The sequence below is a fragment of the Schistosoma haematobium genome, chromosome 2 (genome assembly GCF_000699445.3).
Source record: "Schistosoma haematobium chromosome 2, whole genome shotgun sequence".
In the NCBI taxonomy this organism is placed as follows: Eukaryota; Metazoa; Platyhelminthes; class Trematoda; order Strigeidida; family Schistosomatidae; genus Schistosoma; species Schistosoma haematobium.
Window position 1 is genome coordinate 40,735,086 of NC_067197.1, and position 21,863 is coordinate 40,756,948.

General features: G+C 33.8%; 1 protein-coding gene across 2 annotated transcripts; it reads right to left on the reverse strand.

Moving 5' to 3' along the window:
• Positions 1 to 687: 687 nt before the first annotated feature.
• Positions 688 to 16,878, reverse strand: TSPAN8 (Tetraspanin-8). 2 transcript variants are annotated; one of them, XM_051215208.1, is made up of 8 exons: positions 16,503 to 16,878; positions 15,996 to 16,092; positions 14,566 to 14,663; positions 11,685 to 11,759; positions 5,117 to 5,224; positions 2,955 to 3,041; positions 2,807 to 2,890; positions 688 to 992 (listed from the first exon to the last, which is right to left on the reverse strand). In XM_051215208.1, the coding sequence occupies exons 1-8, from the start codon at positions 16,557 to 16,559 to the stop codon at positions 912 to 914; spliced, it is 687 nt and encodes a 228-aa protein (XP_051068401.1). In that variant the 5' UTR covers positions 16,560 to 16,878; the 3' UTR covers positions 688 to 911. The 2 variants fall into 2 exon arrangements, with proteins under 2 accessions (XP_051068401.1, XP_051068402.1); XM_051215209.1 differs by lacking the exon at positions 2,807 to 2,890 and having other exon boundaries at positions 828 to 992; positions 16,503 to 16,590; positions 16,641 to 16,878.
• Positions 16,879 to 21,863: the final 4,985 nt, after the last annotated feature.

The window sequence follows — 21,863 nt, forward strand, 5'->3', positions numbered from 1 at the left end:
TAGTCTAAATGATTCAGTATTACGATCTGCAGTGAGGAGGCTGGGGACAATTGTATGGAAACTTCTTACTTAGATGCCGTGTTGGTTATCACTTATTACTAAGATGTATTTACATACTTGAAAGAAGTAATTTTTTGATGGAACTTGTAAACCCACCACCTAATGTCATAATCAGAAACGTACAACATTACTGACAGAATATTCATTCAGTACACACCATGTTTTATTACTGAATCCCAAAACGCATTTCGTCAATTCCTACATTTATTTAGTCCTTGAATGGGTTGAGCCGAAAAACACACTTTTCTCAAACCCTCTATCCTAATAATGTCACTAATGATTTGAAGCATACTAAATGTTTGGAGTATAACTATCAGGAATGAAACAGATAGCAGAAAGTGTATTGAATGACACTTCGGAAATTGTGTAAAGTTGAAGAATGCTACCTTCAAACTATTCGTTTTGCTGAAAAAGTCATGTATATACACTAATGAGAAGTGTTAAAATATACTCAAACAACTATATAATGCTCACTGATCTTTAGCAGTACACCAACTAAGATTTATCAATGATAAATACAAAAATCTGTCTCAACTATCATTTAACATCCATGATTTTTTATTTTACCATAGAAGTTTTGTAACCTAATTGATTAATTTAAACAAGTAAATTGGAAAAGAAAAAGACATAATACTGTTGTAACCAAGGTATCTTTCTTTTTTTCCTCTCTCTCTCTCTCTGCGATTACTAATATAATCAAAATAATTATCCTCACTGAATATTGTCAATTCATTTGTTTATTTCTTTTTAAGGCATAGATACCAATATATTTTATAGTAACATATACTTCTGTCTAAAAATTCTTTCCATCATTATCATTATTCAAAGTTCCTTGTATTCTTTTTTGAATACTAATAATCAAAATGATGATGGTGATTTTGATTATTCCAGTTTGAACAAGTAAAGAAGGAGTAAATAATGATACCGAAAAACTAAAAGAGGACAGATATACGATTTAGGTAAGATACAAAGGTTAATGAAAATAATAATTCAGAAAATCATAACAATGATCCCATGCTAAAAGTTACAATATTGATATAATCCCATCTTAGAATATATTTCATCCCCCAAATGCCGTGGTACGGCCGAGAGTGCTCGAAATGCTCTCACATGGCCACGCGTAAATAGCCTCTGACAGGGAAGTCTATTCACTGCCTTCTCGTGGCGGGGGTGTTGTTTACGAAATTGAGAGGACGAAAAGCGAGTGTCCGGCGCTTTAACCGGGTTGGTGGATATGGAGAGTCCACCTAGGGGAGTTGGAAAACCCTGATTCCAAACCAATGGTGTACATGGGCTCTAATACCCTGAGGGAACAAATGTCGTATGAACCAATTATCGATCGGCTACCATGGGACTGCATCTCCTTACGATGCTCCACTGCCTTATGGATTAGACCTCTAGTTCAAACAGTTAGGTAGTGACCATTTAAGACAACCACCTGCTTCGGTTTGGGCACTCGGGCAGTATCACAGCCCTCACACAAATCAATTGAGATCTGTGTGGCGCATATGTATTTGGTGCCTCCTTGTACCAATATCTATGTGTTAAAATAAAATATAATAATCCTGAAAATATATTAAAATATGTTTCAACTGTTAATCAAATTTGAATGCAATACATTTCCAACTTTTTTCACATGATGTAATATGTATATATTCTAGTGTAATCTGATGTCGACTCTCCAAAGCATAGGCAAGAAGAAAAATATCCAAACCATTATGATATCTTATAGTCAGTATAGGGATTTGTGGAGATCGTGGTATTTTCAAAGTTCATTTCACGAGTTGATCTAAGCTAGATCACTATTGGAAATATTGAACAGCCGTTCTGTCCTAGTATGAGACTCCTCAGTAGTGCGCTTCATGCTTTCACATGAAGGATGAAACGGCCATCCAGTGCTTCCAGGTTTTCAACAGTGATCTAGCTTAGATCGACTAGTGAATTCAACTTTGAAAATATATTATAGCATTTAATATCACATTACGTTATCGATTAACTACAAAACCTCACGAATACATTTGTTTTTACCTTACGTGCATAATCAACTTTTAAAATAAGTTTAGAATATGAGAATTCCTCGAAAAACCTGCATAGTTACAAAACAGCCATAGCAAAAATTTGAGTGGGCTAGGCACAATTATTATGACTTCACAAGGAAGAAAACAATAACTTTATTATTCTACGGGGATCGTGAAAATAAGTAAATTTTGAAGTTGACATAACGAACTGATCCTGATTAACCAACTACTGTGAACCAGGAAGCACTGAAATGCCTTTCCCTCCTAATATGGTACCACCCAGCAGTGCACACACATGGCCCCGCCAGTGTTCAAATCCAGGACTTCTGGTTTCAATGCCAATACTTAACCTTTGATCCAATAAGCAGGTATTTAATGCTTTATACGTTTGGTTAATGGTGCTCTGCCATGCCGAGTACAGTTAATCACTAGTGTGATTCGAAGATGATTGGTTGAAATTAAATGTTTAAACCATTGGATGCCAGATCAATGGTCTAAAGATAAGATTTTCACCTCGAGATCAAGGGTCCTAGATTCTGTCTTCGATAGGATCATGGCTAATCATTACTAAGGAGTCCTTACTTGGACTGTACGTTTGTCCAGCTCTTTCTGGTTCCCAGCGGTTATTTAACTAAGGTCAACCCGTGATATACATATTTGCTGATTGATATTTAATAAAAAATCTAATAATAACAAATACACTACTTAATAGTTAGTTATTTACTGACCTGCCACATAGCTAAACAGATGCTAACAAATGCAATACGAAATTGACCGGATTTTGTCGTGCCAATAACTTTCGTTAAACATCCCTAATTGAATGAATTATTAATTACACTGTTAATGACAATAATAATCCTAAAAAATTGAACATACCTTCTTTTCAATTGGTTTCATTCCACATGCAATAATTGGTTTACGATCTAACAAATCTTCAACATTTAATTTACCACAGCAATCAAACTACAAAAGGATAATTATTGTTACTATCAGAATGGTGATTTTAAAATATTGAATCCCTAGAGAAAAGAAATAGCAATTCATACCTATTACATTAAGCTAATGGGTATCTGGACGCAGCCGGTCAGTGGATAACAAGCTGGGTTTTGAAACCAAAGACAATTGATTTGAGCCTTGGAGTAAACATTAACACTGGGATATGACAAGTACATCTGGTTAACGAGTCACGAACACAATGAAATGCGCGTCTTGGATTCTGCTTCTAGCCACTAACTAAATTTGATAGATAGCATTATTTTCGTGAGGATTCATGTGGTGTACTTCCCTTGGTTTTAATATTTCAAGCCAGATAGACTTCTCTTCTGGTCACCATCAAATGTTAGATTGTGTAATAAATTTTTTTTTTTGAATTTTACAATTGAGAACTTAATTTACCATGCAAAAGATTATTGAGTTAAATATGTATTGGGTTGCATAAGCATCTCAATGATGAACATTAAGTGTTCAACTGAAGAATTTCGTGAATTCACTAATCACTAAGTTACGAAGCGGTTTAAGTTTTTCAATTGATGTAAAGGGAAATACAATGCTGCATAATAAGACATCCACAATTTATTAGAAAGATAATACAAAATATAAAATATGTGTAGATATTATTGGTAAATTAATTTGTTTACTCTAGATTTCTATTTTGACAGTAATATAAGATGCCTTGAAACTAGGTTTTGTATCTCTCGACGTTCATCATCTCGGTAGAACTGGTCGTTTTCATGTGGATCGAAGCCACATAACTCAACGTTTCAGTCAAATGTGTTACCCTTTATTAGTGGCTACTTGACAAGTTGAATGATACAGTTTGATCAGACCTAAAGACTAGACACTAGTGGTTTTTGTCGTAACTCATTAACCAGTTAGTGTTTTTTTTCAAATCACTCTTAGTGATATATCACTAAAGACATAAATATAACTTAGACTTTTACCACTCTAATACTTTTGTTTTTGAAACTTCCTGTTTGTTTCCATAGACAATCAAATATTAAATGCACTGTATTAATGTTTCATACTTTTTAATCGTATATATCTATTTTGTTTATCATTTGAAAAATCTGATTACGAAGAGGATTTTTTAAACTAGTGAGTAACTTAGACAAACGCTCCTTTAGGTAGATGACAGGTCTTACAAAAAAAAACTTTTTTTCTGATAAATACTAAAAACACCCTTTACTAAGAACAAACAACACACAAAGAATAAAAAAACTCTAGAAGGATTGGACAACTGTTTCATCTTAGATTTGAAATTTCCAGCAGTGTTAACATACAATGTAATGAAAACTGTGTTTATATTTAAAAAATAAACACCTTAAAGTCACTGCACTGGATGATACTTATGAGCTTAGTAATGATTGTCTTTGAAATATAGTTCCTGAAGTCTCAGTAGAAAGTTATGATCTGTGAATTCAACAAAGTTGTCAGTTAGATGAGTACTTACAGAAAACAGTGAATGAAGATGGTACTGCTTGCAATGTAACTGACGTTGGTATTTTAAAATAACAGATTACAACTTGGTATACTAAGAGTGTTGTGTATTTAGTTCTAGATTTGAGGGTTGTGTATTTGATTCCCTAAGAAGTGAGGATTGTAGATCATTAAGGATGAATCATCTATTCACTTGTTAGTAATCTTAAGTCTCCAGAAAATCACTTATTTACTAGTTTATTTTGTTACTTTAAGTATATACATTTTTTGTTTTCATTTTTTACTTAGTCAAAGGAACCAATCCTCATATTTACAACGACTAAATGATTTCTTTTTTTATTGGGTAGTTACTGTTTTTACTAAACTGATTTCCTGTCCTGCTTTCAAAGTCACCGTATCTATATTCATACTTCCATTCTGTCTAATTCATTCTTTATCAAAATAAACCTGTATTTTTTTTTGTAATCCTTGTCATTTAAAATAGCTGGAACTAGGAGAGAAATGACAATAATGGTTTCCATGTATCGATATTCTACAGTACTTGATGACTTTCCAGTTGTTTGATATTTTAAAAAAAGAAAATTTATGTTCATATTACTTACTTTATATTGAATGTAATTAAGAAATTTAGTTTCATCATTCACCATTAAACGTTTCTCGTCATAATTTTTTAGTAAATTATCAAACATTTCATTTAGGTCAATGTGTATCTAAAAGAATGTTAAATTAAATAATGTTGATAAAGATCAATGTTACAGTATTGAAGTAATCTAAAAATTGTTTTATAAAAAAGTTCAACTTTATTCTTCTTAGTTGAATGATATTTTATAAATTGGTTAATTATTTAAGTAAAGATAGATAATGGCTAGCGGTGGAATCTAGGATATGCGTTTCGTGACTTTAAGCAATATCGAGGCAGTCCTCACTGGATGCATATATACCAACAAGAGACTGATCAATTGAAATCCTAAATAACAATGGGAAGATATAAATAAACAACACGAAGTGAATATAACTTCACCCCATTGCACAAGCAGGTGGCCATCAGGGCTCAGTAGCTAAGTGGATAACGCGATGGCGTTTGAAGCGAACGGTACTGGGTTCGAGTCCCAGGGTGGACATCATCTCTGCGATGCACGTACACCCAGCTGGTGAGTCCCAAATGGGACTAAACGCGCGTCCTGGATTCCACTTCTAGCCACTATTCATCTTTGATCATAATGCTTGTGACTTCAGGCAATATCGAGGCAGTCCGCACAGGATACACATATGCCAACAAGAGACTGATCAATTGCAGACCTAAATAACAATGGGATGATACAAGTAAAAACATCAAGTGGTTACTTATTTGTTATCTCAACTTTCAACATGTTGTTGGATTAATAAACATAAATTTGTAGTGTATATAATGATCAGTCAATAAAAAGGGATGGTATACATACTAGCTATTCAGAATTGAGAAAATGACTCTTGAGATTTTGCTCAGAATTCAAATGTTATGTATAATGAGCATTAAAAACAATTTTGTCAGCAATCCAATTTTCTACTCATTGGTGTATCTCCAAATATATTTTCTACTAACTTTTGTACATTGTTCAAAATATTTAAAATGATAATTGAAAATTACTTTTTTTACCCCAAATTCTGTTCCTATAGATTGCATATGTGTGATAATTAGGAGTATTTGAATTATAGTATGAACTAAGAATCTCAGAAATAACGTAATCGGATCAAGAAGTACTAGATAAGCACGAACGAATGTACTGTATTTGGAATTCGAAATCAAGCATTCAACAAGTACAAAAGAATCATTAGTTCATTCGAACACCACATCCGTCACAGCTTAAATTGGAGTCTAGGTGTCTGTAATTGATTGTACGTCTTCTTCTTAAGTTCATTCTGTGTCTGTCCAACAGTGTATTGGATAAAGACTCTGTATTGTCTGCTTCCTGGGATTGAGTACTGAAACTACTGCTACCTAGAATTTGAACTATAGACTTTCAGACTATCCTCCCCTACGAAATAATGTTGGATCTTCATATCCCCAAGTTATGAATGGTGTGGCTTCACTTAAAATATATTTCTCAGATTGTTTAGAGTAAACATTAGAATTGACTTTGTGGTAAGGATAAACAACAGTTGATATGAAATCATCCGAATTGTAATCAAAATCGAGCTCATTTGGTACCTGCGCTTCGCAGTGCACAAGTTTCCCACAAGAAACAAATGGATTATGAGGACAAATAATATTTGATACGACATCAAGATTTGATTTTTCTGAAATACTTTCCTCAAATTTATTATGAATGTCATTGCAGAGTAAAGGATCATTAGAAAGATCAGCATCTATCAACACTGCATCAGGTTTCCGATCAAGATTAGATTCACTCAACATATTTTCCTCAGATTTGTAAGAACTTTCATCAGGAATATGTGAATCATTAGGACAATCTATATCTGGTACATAACATGAGAGATCTGATAAGAAGTTGGTAGATTAGAAATTGTTGTCTCACAAGAATTCTGAGTTTCATTTAACTCCGAACTGCTATATGACTCTACATTGTCTTTTGAAATCGTTGATAAGGATGAATGATCATTAGGAACACTGGACTTAATAGAATCAGAGGCGCATATCCAATTTATGGACGACCTTTGAGCGAATCTTAAGTGACCTTGAGAATATGAGCCAATCAGCGTACATTAAGTGTAGAGTAAAAATATATTATGCAAAACCAAGGTAATAAAGTGGATACATTTCTTATACGTGCTTTCAAAAGGTTAGAAAGAGGTTCTAAATTAGTAATCCATGCAGTTTAGAAAATCATACATACGGCTACATAATAGCTGGCCTCCAGAGCCATGATAAAATGTCAAAAATTCTTTCAGTCTCGACCACATAGTTTCTATATTGTTTATGTGCACTTCGGTTGTAGAGTACACAAAATACTGCTTGTGGATAACGACACGACGCACTTAACCAAGCCTATGTAGGAGTCTGTACGCTCTCCAAGCATCGTATATATTGTAGTACCTGGCTGCAGCCAGTGTTACTGGTGCTCTTATTATCCAGTTCGCAATAATTGTCGTAATTTGCCTCAGTTAAGAATTATATATGGGGTTTTCATCACGAACTGACATCAGCTATAATGTCAAAACCCTATTTAACCAAATGGATAAAAGACTTTCGCTCCAAAATCCGAGATCTGTTATCTTACACCTGATTGGCTCGTCCACAAATTATAGTCTTGCCGTTTTATTTGTTATAGTCGCTAAATTAACACCTTTTGAACAAAATTTCTTGCGAACCCATCGTACGTTAGCATTAAGCCCTGAAGTTGGCGTCGTAACCTTGAAGTCTCTAAAACGCTTTTGATTGGCTCGTCCATAAATTAGATCCTCGCCGAATCAGAATTACAAGACTTAATATTAGTTGCAATAAGATGAACATTAGTATTACAGACTGACTGAATATGTCCAATATCACCAAATTTAAAACCCATAGAATTACGAAATTTACATGAATTAAAAGAGTGGAACTTGCCACAGGACAAACACTGACCAAACTTGTGCCCATCTTCGTGAAATGCATTGCAACTCCTCAATGAATTATCTGTATATCCTTGAGTATGCACTGGGTTGGGATGACGTAATCTAGTGGAATTTCTTATATCCTTGTGAATCATTTTACGAAATCTCCCTTTACCGCAATCGAAATTTGTATAATTAACATAGTCTAGCAGTAATTCCTTGAGAGCAGTATAAGGAAGCGAAATGGGCTTTTCCGGTAAAGCCAGAGTTTTTAGTAAGTTATATGCTTCTTTTCCGATGAATGTGAGGAAATGTGCTACAATATTAACATCCTCATCATCTTCCTTGGTCATAGCCGAGATTTTGAACCTTTCAAAATAATCCTCAAAAGCATCTAAATCTGAATGCATATCCAACAATTCCATCACAAGCTCCATCGCGACGCCAATATGATGATTAGGAGTATTTGAATTATAGTATGAACTAAGAATCTCAGAAATAACGTAATCGGATCAAGAAGTACTAGATAAGCACGAACGAATGTACTGTATTTGGAATTCGAAATCAAGCATTCAACAAGTACAAAAGAATCATTAGTTCATTCAAACACCACAATATGACAAAGGGAATCTACACTATCGTTAAATTCTAACCTAAAATCTTAATGCTGAATAAACCTTAACCTGATGACCTTATATTTTATCAATGAACTTATCAGATATCGCTTCTTAATTTGTTGTGCTAAATGTATCTATACATTTGTCTACAGAGCAGTTTCCCCTTATTGCTGATGTTAGTTCATGATGGAAATCCTAAACATGAATCCCTAATTCTTGCCTTAAATACCTAACACCGTTAGCTGCCGACTCAGTGGTCTAGAAGTTAAGCGTTCATGCGCGAGAACAAAGGTCTGGGGTCTGGACCCCGTATGTGGGTTCGTGGATGCACGCTGCTGAGTCCCATACTAGAACTAAGCGACCATCTAGTGCTTCCATGTTTCCAATGATGGTCTAACATTGATCGATTCATGATCTCAACCAAAAAATCCTAGAAATCTATTTCAAGCCTTTTATGTTCTGGTGAAAATAAATAATCGATATCCATGGGGACGAGTTTTTATGTTGTTATTTTTCGTTTTACAGGCAGATTAACTCGTAGAAGATTTTAGCTAATCTATTAAATATATGAAATCTGTCTATGCATTGTAGTATTATTATTTCCTTATCTACAAACTATCCATTTAACAAAGTAATTGTTTTCTGATTTACTGAGAATTAGTTGAATATTCGTTCCGGTTATTTTTATGTTTGTCTCTGTATTACACCCTTATTACTTCTATATTGTATAATATGAAATGAGAAGTTGAAATCAATTTGTATAGTGTTAAGAGTATTTAGAATTATAAAGAAATATTAAATGGATAATGATAAACTCATCAAATCTCCTATTCTTGATTTTAAGATTAGATATAATATGTGAATCAATTCTATTCATATACTCGAACCCTAAACACTTAACCTCAACTCTAAACTGTAACTAGGAATAAAATAATAATTCTTTAAACTCTTTGTAAATTCTTATTAGGGTTCAAGAAGACAGATGATTTATATCCATCTGAATGAATTTATATATCATTGTTTTATTGATTTGTTGCAGTTAGGAAAACCCATAGAAAACTTCAGTAAATTTATTAAATATTATGTAAAAATCTTCAAAAATAGTTTTAGGGATTTTTTATAATTATGGCAAGACTATAATTTATGGACGAGCTAATCCGAAGTGCTTGAGGGATTTCAAGGTCACGACTCCAATTTCAGTACCTGATGCTCGCGTACAATCGGTTCACAGAAGATTTTTAGAGAAAACATGATAATTGAGGGGCTATAACAAATGGAACTATTAAGAAGTTACTTTGTTTGTGATTGTGGTAATCAAATGACTTATGGACGTCGTGCAGACTACCGTGATGATGTTGTCTTTCGATGTAACATATGTTGGAGGAAGAAGTCTGCTAGAAAAGGAACTTTTTCCGCACGATCCAAATTGAGACTAAAGTAAATTATAGTAATTGTTACGAACTGTACAACAAGAGCACCAGTAATAAAAAATGACAAGTTTACACAACCGGAGTGAACACAAACAATACTGAAGCTATGTGGTCGAAGCAGAGAGAGTTTTTGCGACCTTATCATGGATCTAGAGGCCTACTATTAACGAGTTATATAGATGAGTTCCTGTATCACATGTATTACGATATTAGAACCTCTGAACCTCTTTCTAACATTGGAAAGTTTTTGAATCATGTAAAAGAAATGAATAATATATTTCTACTCTATACTAACTGTTTCCTGATTGGCTAATATTTCTCAAAGTCACTTAAGATTCGTTCAAACGTCGTCCATAAATTGTAGTCTCACCATAATTATTTTACCATTTAGTCAACAATGGATTTAAATTTGTCCAAGTTACTTTTAAGTTAATCTTTATAACATACACTTATCTGACTTATCTTGAGAACTGTATAATCTAACGTTTGTTTGTGCAATTTTGTTACAAAAACAATATTCTGAATTATCATTCATACAATGTAGTGTCAGTTACTATATTAAGCCAATATAACTTATTCTAGCTTCTGGACAGTCCAATTTATTCATTCTTCTTTAGTCACGTTTTAAGCTTGTTAATTATTCACTTATCAACCTTAACTGTTTTTATATGAGCGTATGTGTACATTTCTTATTCTATTCATCACATGTCAGTAGCTTATTTTTGTGTGACTATCAATGGTGATTAACGCTTGATTAAATCGAGTTGGCTCACACACCTCCACTGCGCGTCATTCCGCTTCCCTCTCTTCCCTTAGCTTTCTTTGGTCGTTTGTCTCGATCAACAATTGTACGAAATATACATATTCAAAAATCCATTCTCGTATTTGACTTATTGAATACCGTTATTCACTAATGCGAGTTAAGTCGATAGTTATATACGAGGATTGGGGATATGTATATCACAACAGCAATTAAAAACGATCAAACTGGAGTCAGATATAAATCATGAGTCAATTGAAGCTAGACCACCATGGAAAACCTGGAAGCACTGGACGGCCGTCTCGTCCTAGTACGGGACACCTCATGAGTGCGCATCCACGATCCCACACCCCGCGAGATTCGAACCCAGTACCTGTCAGTCTCACGCCAGGTGCTTAACCAACTAGACCACTGAGCCGGCATCCAATGGTGTTAATGTCTAACTTCAACCAATCCATGAAGTTGCACCACCGTACACAATTGTCTTCAGTGAGTTGATATCTCACAACAGACCTGATTGAACTCCACTGGCAACGGCTTCTCACTAGAACTCCAGGAGTATCTCTTGGAGTCAGTTACTAGCAAGCAGATGATTATTATCAGAAGAGGTTTTGTGGAGACTGCGCACTGCTGAGGAGTCCCATACTAGGACGAAACGACCGTCCGGTGCTTCCAGGTTTTCCATGCTGGTCTAGCTTCAATTGACTCATGATTTCAATCTGTGAAATTTCTAAAATCTCCACAAACCCCTTCTGATTATTTAATCAATCAGACATAAACTGTAACCATGTAACTATATTATTAAATTTAAATGATATCAAAATATACTTACATTTTCAGAATATTTTGATGACCATATTCCACAACTAAGTAGACAAATTCCATTAAGTACCAGAATAATACAAAACTTATGATGAAAAAGACAGAAATATATTTGTTAAAAGATTATACCTCAACAGAGACTGGTAAAAATTACAGTTTTGGATATCAATAACAGGAAAAATGCCCAATAATTTAGTGTATTAGTCATTGATTTGTATGAAAGGAAGAGAGAGGGAGAGGAAGATAGTCGGTATTGGTAAATATGGTAAATTAAAATATAATTATCACTTTTATAAGCAACTTTCTTTACGCTTTACTAATAGATCATAACTTCTAGAATCAATCAAGGCGGAAAAGTGACAGTAATTCGTTCATAAATGGAAATATATAAACCGCTGAAATTTGATATAGTTGTGTCATATATGTTATTATTTATAGATATATCAGGTTTAGTTCAATTTAGCGTCGTTAATAGACCTTATTTAACATTGGTAATCAAGATTTACATTTTATAATTTAACTTACATTATTTGATCATTTTGTGTAAATCTTGTAGCTGAATTCAAGTGGTTGGAGGTCATCGACAGGAACCCCTGTTGAATCTAGTTTTCGTGTTAGCAAAGCGTACTGATAATTCGAGACAGTCCGTATTACCTAGCTTCACAGTCTGAGACATCATCTCTAACCCTCTGCAAGACTGAGATATTTATAATTGATCGGTCTTTATGTACTAATCAGTGTCATGCTTGCCTAATCTTCAGTTCTTATGGAATTCTATTTATCAAATTGCGATGGGCACATTGGTAAAATTGTATCGGTCACTACGTAATTCTGTTTGAATTTAGATTACTGGAGAAACTTTACACATAGTTCTCATACTAGTTAAACTTCATTAGTCCGGTATTTTTACAGTTTAGAAAAACACCACTCTTTCTGAGAGGTCATGTTGCGTTCTTACAGTCAGTAACAACGTAGAACTTCGTACGTGCGTACATCAGTTCTATTTGCCACACCACATTAGAACAGAGATGCAGTTGTCGATTCAAATCCCGTAGTGATAGACTGGCACAATCAGTGATTGAGGCCAGTCATGCGTTCTTACACGTATTAAGTAAATAAATTGAAGACTTTCAAAAATAATCTCATATTTCTGTGTTCATTTTCAAGCTTCATGATCTGAGAAAATGTATCCCTAAACTAACAATAGTCTGTAGTGATTCTGTGTAGCTACAAATTGATAAAAATAAGTGCTTTAACGACACATCCGATTTCTATCTACATATACTACTTATTCTATTTGATTAAAATACAAAATGTTTATCCAGATGCATTCATGATCACGATTTCACATTTTCATTATAAGCTGAAGAAAAAGGCGAAAGTACTTATGATCTCTGATGCTTTCCGTGCAATACAATCCTTCTTTTATATATCACTACCATTGAAGTAACTACTACTATGAATTTGGTGTTCATCTTGTTGTGCTAATCAGATGCGGTAAATCGAACCGATGCATATATATATATATGCCTGGTCCTATGTTGTAGCTGACTGACTAATTAACTTTTCAAGCACTGACTCACTATCCAGATAACTATCATGGAAGTAAATTTGCGAAAGCCATCCGTACCCACAATTCTCATGACATATTTGAATTTACGAAAATTATACACGAACATCATCTAGAAGTTATCAACACTCAACCAAAACCTTAAATGAACTAAAAGCTTCACTGACTTGAAAAATCCCACTAAAAGCTTCAATGAGTAAAAAATATTCATAAAAGTAATAATGGATTAATCTGAAGATAATAAAACACTAAATGATGAAATAATTGAACAAGTCTTTTATAACATCCAGGTATCAATGAGATGTGCCAATATAGAATTGCGAATTGTTTTTATCTGGCCCCTGAGTTGGCCTCCTCAATGTGCATTTACAAATTCAGCTGCTCCTGTGGAGATAGCTATATAGGGCGTACTACCAGGCAACTTAACCAACGAATGAGTGAACATCTACCAGCTTGGTTTATAAAGGGCCAGATAAAAACAATTCGCAGTTCTAACTTGGCGCATCTCATTGATAGCGGTCATGCTGTAGATAAATCGAAATCATTTCGACTTATCTATCGTATACCTCCATCATTTCCCGACAGAGTTCGTTCCCGCCTCCTACATATAGCTGAAGCCATAGGAATTCGTACATATAACCCCAATTTATGTGTACAGAAGAAATTCGTAACATTCAGGTATGTTTAAAATAACGGAAATGACATTCAGTGAAATACATGACTGATGTAATCCAATATTTACGACGTATTTTTTTCTTATAAACATAGTTCATATACATGTTGAACAGACTGTGTTTATCATAATGTAAAATCGATCAAGGCGGCCTGTTTGAATATCTAGACTACCCGTTCCTGCCATCCGGTTATTTCAACAAGTTATCTGTTTTCTTGTTTGTTTGAACACATCATTATGCCTTTTAGTCACATAACCTATTCAGATGCGTTCGTGAAAAGTTTACAACATTTCGCAGTACAAGTTACAAAAGAGTCCAATCAGAGACATCGTGGTTATATGCATAAAAAAGAATATAGATTATTCAGATGTCGAGTCCTGAACTATTAACATCTAACTGGCGACCACTTAATATTTATTGCAAGGATCGATCAAGAAATAAGAAAAGGAAACTTGTTGAGATATCTTTTTGCTGAGAATTCTATATTGTACCAAAAATATAATAATGAGTAAAGCCACTAATAATAGTAATAATAATATTAATAAACAATAAAGATACTTTATATTCTAAGTGATTACATTGAAATATTCATATTGCTATTATTATTAAAACAAAATAATTGAATTGGATTTAACGATTGAACTTACTGATATTGATATACCTCTTGATCTTGACAGGATCCCAGCCCAACCAAATGGACTAGATATTAAAATAATTATCCCACATGAACATATCATATAAGATCCTAGTTTAAAAGGAGGAATATCAGTGATCAATACTAAACTATTTTAGAAATTAGGTAACATTTTATAATCATAGATTTATATGAAAGGAAAATAAAAATAGTTTTAAGTTTGATGGGATATGATGAATTAGTTTCATTTGAAACATAAAGATTTTTCTTCGACTAAATTAAATGAATCTGAAAGATTTTATGTAAGATTGAAATATATAAATTAGATTTTACTAGTGGTCATCACAAATTGTTCCAATGTTAATGTAATTATCCAAGTAATTTCATTGTCAGAAGATACAGACTTATCAATTGATTGATCAATGTGTAGTTACCAGTGTCGTTTTTTACTAGTCCATTTAGTGCTGAACAAATTCAGTTAGTCTCAAAATACTACATGGAATGTTGGGTCACTACTATATTTGAAGCGATTACGAGTTCACCTAGTCTGAGAACGGAACAAAGACTCTGTGACCAAAGACCAATAAGCTAGCTATTCTGATGCGTCCCAGCCCCGTTAACTAGAGTGAGAAGTTCAAGTTCGAACGAGGAAATATATTCCGCAAGCAGCCAGAAGCACGAGCAATAACAACAGGGACAAATCAAACGTATATAAACAGCATAAAATTGTCCTTGGGTAGCGTTACAAAATAGTATACCAAAAGATACAACGAGCCAATAGTGTTTAAGATTCTCGCAAGTGGGACATACGACATGAAGGTGAAAGAGCGCTTTTGGCTTGAAAACAAAGAAATTCAAATTTTCAAAATAAAATTATGAAAAAAGGTATTTACCAAGTGAGTTCTGGGGATCTAACATCCTCAACAGTCACTCAAACTAGTGACCCCACTGAAGCTCAATTTAGAGAACTCAATCAGCATTTGAGGAATTGATAAACACAATATGATTGTTTGGTAATTAACCAGTAAAAATATTTCAGTCCGGTAGAATATCAGTTTTGGTTCAAATTGTTAGACGATAGTGTCTGTTTAGATGAGTGATGTGGGTTCGAATCCCATAGGATGCATAATTTCCCGCAAGATCCCAGGTATTCTTTGTGGATGAATCTTAATTAACATGATGTTTGGGTCAGGAATAATTTCCCATCGACTACCTCCAATCATCTAACACCTATTTATCAATCTATTAAATGACGTCAATTAGTAAACTTGTATAAACTCCGTGACGTACAGCTTTTTCTTTAAAGTTCATGACACGAGCAATAACCAAGTACGATCTTTTTTGAAATCAGACTTCAAACTTTCAGATCGTGATGATAAAAATAGAAAATACAATCGCTATAAAAACATCCAGCACAAACAAACATATACACCATGAACTCACCAGTAAATAATCCAAAATCATATTTTCCTCGAAGAAAATGATAATCACTATAAGTGATTTCATAAATTCCAACACTTAAAGCAATACATCCTGTAATCTAAAATAGTAATTGTATATTAAAACTGGTTCATCATTTATTAATAGTTTTGATATTTTAATTAAATATTAACTAATCATGTCAAATAATCCTCTTATCTTAATCAATACTTGTAAGAAGCCGTAACCAGTGGAGCTAATCCGTATCGGGCGTAAGGCAGTTACTCCCCGAAGACAGTGTAAGATGATTGCATGATCTTGTGGATTGAGTGAAGTTAGACATTGACACCATTGGATGCTGGTTCACTGTGCGCCAGACCGAAGATCTTGGGTTCGAGTCCTGAGTGTGGGATTGTGGGTAGACTCCACCGAGGAGCCCCACACCAGAGTAAAATGGCTGCCCAGCGCTCTCAGATTTCCAATGGTGGTTTAACTTACATCGGGTCACCAGCTCAACAAAAGATTAATTACCCAGTAAAATGTATTGAATATAATTAAACAACGTAGAATCCATTTATTCCACAACATCACTTAGAAGAATAAAAAGCATCCGCCACTGCTACAAAAAATTGACAAATTCAATATATTAACGAACCATTTATTATTTACAATATCCATCATTACTACGAAATAGACCAATACAAATTAGGTACAATGATTTGAACAATATCTTATGAAGTCTTGGCAACAATAACAACAACAACAACTATAGGCTTTCTATGAATAGTAATCATCTTATTAACATGCATATATTTGATCTAAAGGGGGAGGGGTAAAGTGAAAAGGTTTGGCATGATGATTCGTAGATTAGTGCATTGATAAAATGAATAAGTTATACATGCATTAAATAATTTTGTCAAACTATTGAATAATCTGTACACTTTGCATATATAGTTTATATTAGGTGCTTAATATTAGATATAGTCAATAGGATAATATTATTGATTAGTATAAAAGACTATGTAGCGTTGGGTCAAGATTAATATTTGGTGAATATTGATCATTTTAATCCAATGTGATATCTGACTGGATGACTTGAATATATTGTCTTAGAAACCGTTAGATTATTCACTAAAACAACTAAGTCACAGATTTTGGACCCTCTAACGCCTATTTTTAATTTAGAAACAGTTAAGTAATATAATTATTTCTAGAGTAAATAATACAGATTATGACTAAGTGTGGTGTGGATTACTTATGTCCATACAAGTAGTATATAATGGTGGTCAGGCATAGAATGTATTTCAGTAGATCGAGAAGGAAAGAACAGAAATGAAACGCAGTTGGCATGAAAATGCATGAACAATGAAATCTGAGACAACAGACTTATATTTGCAAATGGAACAGTCAACTTTGAGACGATGGATTGGTATTTTGCAAATTTACTATTTACTATATGGTTCTCAGATTTTAGTGAGATGCTCTGTAAGTTTGTGGTCAAACACATTCAATTGTCCCTACTCATGTTCTTGTTCACCACACAAGTATATAAACCTTGACTAACAATAATATACTGAACTGGTCTTTAGGCTTCATATGAATAATTAGAGTTCAATAGGATCACTATCCTAGTTCATATAACCAGACACGTCGTGAAATAATGTATTTAAGCTCATTTTCCCTCTCACTCATAGTTCAAATAGATTTAACTAATGAGAAATACACTATGCCTTGATCTGATTGATCATCGAGAAGTGACCAATGTGCAGTTTTTTAGTCTTTAATATTGATCGAATTATATCTATCAATATATAATGTGATCATTAATAAGTCATGATAACTTGGCATTGTGTTCACTGTGTTGCAATGCTTGATGGCTGGAAGAAGTCGGTAGAATGCTCAGCTTGGATTTTTGCTCCAAATTCATAACATGATAATGAACACCATGTATCTTGTTGAATACTCAATAAAACTTACCAATACTATTAAGGTTACGAACCGATCTAACTTAGACAATCATCGAAAAGCTGAAGGTACTGAACAGTTGTCTCATCCTAGCATTAAACTTTTCAGCAGTGTGCATCCACAATCACACCACAGGGGACCTATTCCAGGAACTTCAGTCATGTGCACAAACGCTAAACCTCTAGACCACTAAACCGAGATCGGCGAGAACATAATTTATAGACAAACCAGTGTGTATTTCCAAGAGAATCTCATAGTCACAAGTCATATCAGTACCCACGACCCCAAAAACGGGATTGGTCGCTGATGTGAACATAAAAATAAAGAAGCCATTACAAACAACGAAAGCTATTCTTGGGAACATTATTTCACTTTACTCAAAGCTTGTAAAATACTGACATTTAGTTTTGTTCCTGGTTATTTCAATAAATTGTAATCTTTCAATTAACACAGAATCTACTGTTACACCTTTTTCTATTCTAAAGTTTTTGTAATTTAAACGTAATTTTTTCTTCCTCATTTCCCTACCACAATGCTTAGTTTGGACACAATTGTATTTTTCTAATCGTTTGTGCCTTGTGGTCGTATTAGTTATCTATTCATTGATGTATCTTCTTACATTAATCGGAATCAGGAGTCAGAAACAAATCTACACGTGTTCTAGGTGACTCGTCTTCTCTCTCTCTCTCCCTCTCTTGTCAACCAGTAGTCTACATCCCTCTGTCCAAGGCAGTTAGTCTCAATTTGGACTCATGCAATTCTAGCCTTATGATTGAACCAGTTAACCTATCGTATCAAGGCCTTAACCTAGATCGAGACAAGTTCTCTTTTGTATATTATTGGGTAGACAGATCAAGGACGTAACATACCGACAGCTTTTAATTTATTACGGCAAGCATTTTACATTTAGTCCATTAAAGTAGTATTCGGTAATACACATTTCCAAGTGTTATGATGAGGCTGTTGATCAATGATTAAATTGTACTGCGAAAACTAGCGCTTTGTTTAAAGAAAACACTATAAAGGTGCTTAATCTCAGAATACTATGTGCTGATTCAGTCAAACGCTCAAATCTCGTCATAATTGTAGAGCCTTACTAAAAAGGAGTATACAAAAGATGTAATACAAATCATTTTGAGTAGGATAAACTGTATACAGAATTACTGATGGAGTGTTCTTTGTCTAAAAGAAATGATGGGAGAAATTTTTGACGTTTACAACTTAAAGAATTCCTTCATACAAATTACTTTCTTGTAACTTGGTTGCTTCTCGTTCAACCTTTTTATTGTTTATTTCATGTTACTTACTATTACTAAGTAGAATTAAGTTAAATTAGAAAAAATGAAAACCACCTAAATACAAATATCCAATAATCTTGATCATGATTACAACAATTTAGCCACGATCTTCATTATGGATATTGATATAAGTTAAAATTCATTTTGGAAAGGAGATAAGGAACACCATAAGACTTTTTCGTTATCATTAGTGCACAAATATATACTGATAACATCGAATAACTCCAACTAACTGGTTGCTAAACATTAACTCTCATCATAAAACCTAACGTTAGACGTTTGATTCCTATCAGAGTCATAGGTGTGCAGTGCTGAGAAAAAAAAAACAGAAGTTTAGAGTTTTCTGACTATTGTTTGCCATCATCTGAATTCTCAAAATAGCGCAGGCTGTGTCGAGTCAATTAGATTAGTGTCTATATTTTAAATTACGGATAAAATTCAATCTGTATTAAAAGGACTAGATAAACAGTGTTCACTACTCAATAATCAGTGTATCTTACTATTATAGGAGGTCAGTCACACCTCAAAAAATTTATTCGTAACGCTTCAGACGACGAAACTAAATAATACTAGTTGAAGTCCTACAGAAATTACCAGTTTTCTCAAGATTTTAAGTACGCCTTATTGATGCATGTCAATAAATATGAATAGAGGTTCTTGTCGACTACTTTTAACCAGTTAACAGAAATCCAGAGTTTACTTATCTTTTCAATGGTTTCTATTTCATTTAAATCCGTGGTTTAAACTAACTTAAAGAATTCTTGAACTCTTCTAAAGATAGGTAATCATCTAATCAGAAATGTGACACGTGACTCTTCACTTTCTAGATGTTTCTGCGAAACTCGATAAAATAATTTCTAGTATTTTCAAGGCTCATTTATTCTTTTTTACAGGAATTTTTCAGGTCTCCCCAACCGGTTGGAAATACCTATGTCATACACACACAAAAAGACGTTCATTTAAGTCAATTATATTTAATGACTACTACCGGTTATACCATAAATATAAAATTTTCTTGAGAATTCTAATACAACAAGGGGGTCTCATGTGAAATTTCTAGAGTCAGTTACACAGTCGGATACATCATATAGAAATCATGTCTTTTAACTAAATGAATACGGAAAGGTCTGTAAAAATTATGCTTAAATCAGAGACCAACAAATTGTTCAATCAAATAGAAACACTAGAGATTAATAGAAAATAAATTAAGCGCTCGACTTTGAACATAGGTGAGACGTTCATAGTAAAAAATGTGTCAAGTGACAGCGCAAATCATGAATACCAAATGGGGTGAACAATACTAATATAATCAGAAGGCGTTTGTGGAGATTTTAAAAATTTCACAGATTGAAATCATGAATCAATTGAAGCTAGGACGAAACGCCCGTCCAATGCTTCCAGGTTTTCCATGGTGGTTTAGATTCAACTGACTCATGATTTCAATCTGTGAAATTTCTAAAATCTCCACAAACCCCTTCTGATAATAATCATCTGCTCACTAATGACTGACTCCAAGAGATACTCCTGGAGTTCTAGTGGGAAGCCGTTACCAGTGGAGTTCAACCAGGTCTGTTGTGAGATATCAACTCACTGAAGATAATGGTATACCGTGGCGCAACTTCCTGGATTGGTTGAAGTTAGACATTAACACCATTGGATGCCGGCTCAGTGGTCTAGTTGGTTAAGCACTTGGCGCGAGACTGATAGGTCCTAGGTTCGAGTCTCGCGGGGTGTGGGATCGTGGGTGCGCACTGCTGAGGAGTCCCATACTGGGACGAGACGGCCGTCCAGTGCTTCCAGGTTTTCCATGGTGGTCTAGCTTCAACTGACTCATGATTTCAATCTGTGAAAATACTAATATAAGTAGGAAACAACAAACTGAAACAATGAAATAAAAGTACAAATATAGCAGAATAACAGTCCAATTCGAGACCTAAAGATGACTGGATAAAACATAAGCTACTGAATATTAAAAAAGTAGTGTCGTAAAATTAACAAACAAAATGATAAACAGTAAGGTAGGCAACCATGATGAAATTTAGAAATTATTTTTAATCTGAATTCTATACCATAAAGACACCATCCAAAAAGTTCTCAAAGACTAAATTACTTACTTACTTACGACTGTAACTCCCAATGGAGTATAGGCCTCCGACTAGCGTTCTCCAAAGACCAAATAGTAACTAACAACTGTTCTATCCTATTCTGGAGCTTCTAATAAGCCTACGTCTAGCACAAACTCAAAGAGGATAAAATCCAGGAATTTTAGACGTATAGAACAGCATGCTTCTAAACCGTTTGGTCGTAACTTAATAGTTAACCATTTCGACCTAAATTATTTCGAAATATTGTGGATTCTTTATTCAGTCAACAGTTAGCTTATACCAAGTACAGTTGATGTAAGATAATAATTTTTTTATAAATCATATTAACTATTTTCTTTTCTTTAATTTCATCGCTGTCTACAATCAGTCTTTTTCATAAATTTTGTAGCTATATATATATATATATATATATATATATATATATATTGAGGTAATCGATAGAGGATGCCCACATGCCAATTAATAAGTCTTGCTAAATGGACGCTCGACCAGATTTCCTAGCCACTTTCTAATACAACCATATT